This window comes from Lampetra fluviatilis, unplaced genomic scaffold (assembly GCF_964198595.1).
Source record: "Lampetra fluviatilis unplaced genomic scaffold, kcLamFluv1.1 SCAFFOLD_451, whole genome shotgun sequence".
Classification (NCBI taxonomy): Eukaryota; Metazoa; Chordata; class Hyperoartia; order Petromyzontiformes; family Petromyzontidae; genus Lampetra; species Lampetra fluviatilis.
In genome coordinates, this window is record NW_027621832.1 from 45,001 (window position 1) to 50,747 (window position 5,747).

A 5,747-nucleotide genomic window follows, 5' to 3' on the forward strand; every position below is an offset into this window, starting at 1 on the left:
AATCCGCTCGCCTGAGCCGCTGTCCCTCCGCGTGATGAGCAAATCGCTTGCCGAGTTGGCACTTGACCCCTACAGCCCGTTAGAGGCTACCTGGGCGTATTGGGATCCTTTGTCTGTAGTGTACACGGTGGGGGGGGGGATATCCCCTCGGGTTCACATTCCTGTGCGGAGAGAGAAATGGCATTCCTCAAGTCTGTCTTTACCTGTACAGGTGCGTGTGTGTGTACAGGTGTGTGTGTAGGTGTGTGTGTAGGTGTGTGTGTGTGTACAGGTGTGTGTGTAGGTGTGTGTGTGTGTACAGGTGTGTGTGTAGGTGTGTAAGTGTGTACAGGTGTGTGTGTGTACAGGTGTGTGTGTGTAGAGATGTGTGTGTGTGTGTACAGGGTTGTGTGTGTGTGTAGGTGTGTGTGTGTACAGGGTTGTGTGTGTGTGTAGGTGTGTGTACAGGTGCGTGTGTGTAGAGATGAGTGTGTGTAGAGGTGTGTGTACTGGTGTGTGTGTAGGTGTGTGTGTGTGTACAGGTGTGTGTGTGTGTGTGTACAGGTGTCTGTGTGTGGTCTGGAGTGATTGGAAGGCATGGGCCAGATCAGCTCAATAACAACGGTAGGAGGCTGCTAGATTTTTGTACAGCCCATGGGCTTGTAATGACCAACACGCTTTTCCGGCATCGACGCATCCACACAACATCATGGATGCATGCCGGGTCCAAGCAAGAACATCTGCTGGACTACATAGTGACGGGCCAGCGGATGCGGGCCCATGTCCTTGACACCAGGACCTACCGTGGAGCTGATCTGCCCACTGACCATCGACTAGTCATCTGTAAGATGCGCCTGCCATTCTTCCACTCCGGTGGTGGGTGTACACCCAGGACCCCATTCCAACCTAAGGTGGCCTGGTCTCAGCTAGCTGATGGAAGTTGCAAGCGAGAATTTCATCATCGCGTGCGGCTGGGGTTGGCATCGTCCCCCACTCCTCCTGATGTCGAGGGTAAATGGGCGAGGTTTAGGACTGTGGCTCATGCAGCTGCAATGGCTGCTTTGGGTACACGGTCCAGACCTCCCCAGAGACCCTGGCTGACAGAGGAGGTGTTCAGGCTGGCTGAGAAAAAGCGACAGGCCCACTCTCATCGGCTACAGCATCCCACGTCAGAGAATGAGGAGGCTTACCGCAGCCTTCGCTCGGAGGTTCGCTGCAAGGATGGGTGGTGGTCGCGGGTTGCTGAGGAGATGGAGTCTGCCTCAATGGCCCGCGATCACAAATCGCGATTTAACTCCATCAAAAAAGTAACCTGCAGCGCCACACCTATTACCATCATTAGGGGAAAGAATGGTGATACAATCTCCGACCCCCAGGAACAGGTTTGCAGATTTGCTGAACATTTCTGTGAGGTCCTGGGGGAGGGGAAATCCCTCAGCATGGAAAACATCGTGGCACAAAGTGGGGATGACCCTGCTGAGGCTGCGGTGCCTCAAATATTGGAAGAAATCACCCCCTGTGAGTGGCTGGCTGAGGTGCCATCTGTTGAGGAAGTACTGAAGGCGATCCAGAGTCTGAGACCAGGGAAGGCACCGGGCAGAGATGATCTCCCAAGTGAAATGCTGAGGGAGGGTGGCGTTTGTGCACAGACTGCCCTACATGACATCATAACAGTCTGGACCACTGGATGGGTTCCGCAGGATTGGAAGGATGTCCTGGTGGTCCCCCTCTTTAAGAAGGGGGACCGCACAGACTGTAACAACTACAGGGGCATCTCACTCCTCAGTGTGCCGGGAAAGGTCCTGGCAAGGATTATTCAACATCGCCTTGCTAGGCACGCTGAGGAGAGGCTTGCGGAGCCCCAATGCGGTTTCAGGAAAGGGCGGTCCTGCACAGATGCCATATTTTCTGTCCGTCTGCCACAGCAGAGGTGTAGGCACCTGGGTCTGCCCCGTGACCTCCTGCCAGCGGGCGTTCGACACTTCACGTGGCCTCAAGGTGCACTTGGCCTGGCACAAGCGTCGTGGTGACGTCACCGCCACTTAGTGGTGAATGGCGGTTGTTGTTGTTGTGTGTACAGGGGTCTGTGTGTGTACACGGGTCTACAAGTGTGTGTGTACAGGTGTGTGTACAGGGATGTGTGTGTACAGGTGTGTGTGTGTGTTTACACCGCATGCCTAAACAGTTTTTGTTCGGCCGGATAGAGGGGGCTAAATGGGCGCGGCACAGGCTAGAGAAAAGATGGAGCTGATGGGTGAGTGGTTGGGTGAGTGGGTGGGTGAGTGGGTGAGTGGGTGGGTGAGTGGGTGGGTGAGTGGGTGGGTGGGTGGGTGAGTGGGTGGGTCAGTGGGTGGGTGGGTGAGTGGATGAGTGGGTGGGTGAGTGGGTGGGTGAGTGGGTGGGTGGGTGGGTGAGTGGGTGGGTGAGTGGGTGAGTGGGTGAGTGGGTGGGTGGATGGGTGGGTGGGTGGGTGAGTGGGTGGGTGAGTGGGTGGGTGGGTGAGTGGGTGGGTGAGTGGGTGGGTGAGTGGGTGGGTGGGTGGGTGGGTGAGTGGGTGGGTGAGTGGGTGGGTGAGTGGGTGGGTGAGTGGGTGGGTGAGTGGGTGGGTGAGTGGGTGGGTGGGTGGGTGGGTGGGTGGGTGAGTGGGTGGGTGGGTGGGTGGGTGGGTGAGTGGGTGGGTGAGTGGGTGGGTGGGTGAGTGGGTGGGTGGGTGGATGGGTGGGTGGGTGAGTGGGTGGGTGAGTGGATAAGTGGGTGGGTGAGTGGGTGAGTGGGTGGGTGGGTGAGTGGGTGGGTGAGTGGGTGGGTGGGTGGGTGGGTGAGTGGGTGAGTGGGTGGGTGAGTGGGTTGGTGAGTGGGTGGGTGGGTGGGTGGGTGAGTGGGTGGGTGGGTGGGTGAGTGGGTGGGTGAGTGGGTGGGTGGGTGAGTGGGTGGGTGGGTGAGTGGGTGGGTGGGTGAGTGGGTGGGTGAGTGGGTGGGTGGGTGGGTGGGTGAGTGGGTGGGTGAGTGGGTGGGTGGGTGAGTGGGTGGGTGGGTGAGTGGGTGGGTGAGTGGGTGGGTGGGTGGGTGGGTGAGTGGGTGGGTGGGTGGGTGAGTGGGTGGGTGAGTGGGTGGGTGGGTGAGTGGGTGGGTGGGTGGATGGGTGGGTGGGTGAGTGGGTGGGTGAGTGGATAAGTGGGTGGGTGAGTGGGTGAGTGGGTGGGTGGGTGAGTGGGTGGGTGAGTGGGTGGGTGGGTGGGTGGGTGGGTGAGTGGGTGGGTGGGTGGGTGAGTGGGTGGGTGAGTGGGTGGGTGGGTGAGTGGGTGGGTGGGTGGATGGGTGGGTGGGTGAGTGGGTGGGTGAGTGGATAAGTGGGTGGGTGAGTGGGTGAGTGGGTGGGTGGGTGAGTGGGTGGGTGAGTGGGTGGGTGGGTGGGTGGGTGAGTGGGTGGGTGGGTGGGTGGGTGAGTGGGTGGGTGGGTGAGTGGGTGGGTGAGTGGGTGGGTGAGTGGGTGGGTGAGTGGGTGGGTGAGTGGGTGGGTGAGTGGGTGGGTGGGTGGGTGGGTGAGTGGGTGGGTGGATGGGTTGATGGGTGAGGGGGGGTGTGGGTTACCACCACCACCACCTCACCACCACCACCACCTCACCACCACCACCACCTTCACCACCACCTTTACCACAACCCCCTTAACTCCGTGACCACCACCACCTCACCACCACCACCTTTACCACAACCCCCTTAACTCCGTGACCACCACCACCTCACCACCACCACCTTTACCACAACCCCCTTAACTCCGTGACCACCACCACACCACCACCACCACCACCACCTCACCACCACCACCACCACCTTTACCACAACCCCCTTAACTCCGTGACCACCACCACCTCACCACCACCACCTTTACCACAACCCCCTTAACTCCGTGACCACCACCACACCACCACCACCACCACCACCTCACCACCACCACCACCACCTTTACCACAACCCCCTTAACTCCGTGACCACCACCACCACCACCGCAGCTACATGGTGCAGGACCTCATGGAGACGGACCTGTACAAGCTGCTGCGCTCGCAGCGTCTGAGTGCAGAGCACGCCTGCTACTTCCTCTACCAGCTGCTGCGCGGACTCAAGTACGTCCACTCGGCCAACGTGCTGCACCGGGACCTCAAGCCATCGAACCTACTGGTCAACACCACCTGTGACCTCAAGGTACACGCACGGAGACACGGGGAGACACGGTGAGACACGGGGAGACACGGTGAGACACGGGGAGACTCAAGTACGTGCACTCGGCCAACGTGCTGCACCGGGACCTCAAGCCATCGAACCTACTGGTCAACACCACCTGTGACCTCAAGGTACACGCACGGAGACACGGGGAGACACGGGGAGACACGGTGAGACACGGTGAGACACGGGGAGACTCAAGTAGGTCCACTCGGCAAACGTGCCACACCGAGACCTCAAGCCATCGAACCTGCTCGTCAACACAACCTGTGACCAAGGTACACACGGAGACACGGGGAGACACGGGGAGACACGGGGAGACACGGGGAGACACGGGGAGACACGGAGAGACACGGAGAGACACGTTGAGACACGGGGAGACACGGAGAGACACGGAGAGACACGGAGAGACACGGTGAGACACGGGGAGACACGGAGAGACACGGAGAGACACGGAGAGACACGGTGAGACACGGGGGGACACGGTGACACGGGGAGACACGGGGAGACACGGAGACACGGGGAGACACGGAGACACGGAGAGACACGGGGAGACACGGTGAGACACGGGGGGACACGGTGACACGGGGAGACACGGGGAGACACGGGGAGACACGGGGAGACACGGAGACACGGAGAGACACGGGGAGACACGGTGAGACACGGTGACACGGGGGGTACGCATGGAGACACGGGGGGGGGGGGGGACATGGAAACCCGGGGGAACACACGGGGGGGGGGTGGTGGACACTCGGGGAAGATACATGGAGACACACAAAGACACACAGAGACACACAGAGACATGGGGGAGACACACGGAGACACAACAACCAAGCAAAGTCACACTTAAGAGTTGTCCGTCACTTACCAGTATCGTCACGTGACCCCTCCCCCCCCTCACCCCCCCTCACCCCCTCCTCTCCGTGTGTCTCCGTGTGTCCCCCATGTCTCCGTGTGTCTCTCCCCGTGTCTCTGCGTGTCTCCGCGTGTTCCCCCGTGTCTCCGTGTCTCCGTGTCTCCCCCCATGTCTTTGTGTGTCTCCGTGTCTCCACGTGTCTCCCCCCAAGTCTCCGTGTGTCTCTCACGTGTCTCCGTGTGTCTCCCCCCGTGTCTCTGTGTGTCTCCGTGTCTCCGTGTCTCCCCCCAAGTCTCCGTGTGTCTCTCACGTGTCTCCGTGTGTCTCCCCCCGTGTCTCTGTGTGTCTCCGTGTCTCCGTGTCTCCCCCCAAGTCTCCGTGTGTCTCTCACGTGTCTCCGTGTGTCTCCCCCCGTGTCTCTGTGTGTCTCCGTGTCTCCGTGTCTCCCCCCAAGTCTCCGTGTGTCTCTCACGTGTCTCCGTGTGTCTCCCCCCGTGTCTCTGTGTGTCTCCGTGTCTCCACGTGTCTCCCCCCAAGTCTCCGTGTGTCTCTCACGTGTCTCCGTGTGTCTCCCCCCGTGTCTCTGTGTGTCTCCGTGTCTCCACGTGTCTCCCCCCAAGTCTCCGTGTGTCTCTCACGTGTCTCCATGTGTCTACCCCCGTGTCTCTGTGTGTCTCCGTGTCTCCGTGTCTCC

At 60.2% G+C, this 5,747-nt stretch overlaps 1 protein-coding gene across 1 annotated transcript in view; it reads left to right on the forward strand.

Moving 5' to 3' along the window:
• LOC144955764 (mitogen-activated protein kinase 1-like) overlaps positions 1–5,747 on the forward strand; it is a 34,780-nt gene that overhangs the window by 19,236 nt on the left and 9,797 nt on the right. The window contains 1 exon segment of the mRNA XM_078885895.1: positions 3,990–4,179. Within this exon segment, the coding sequence (XP_078742021.1) occupies positions 3,990–4,179 (190 nt within the window).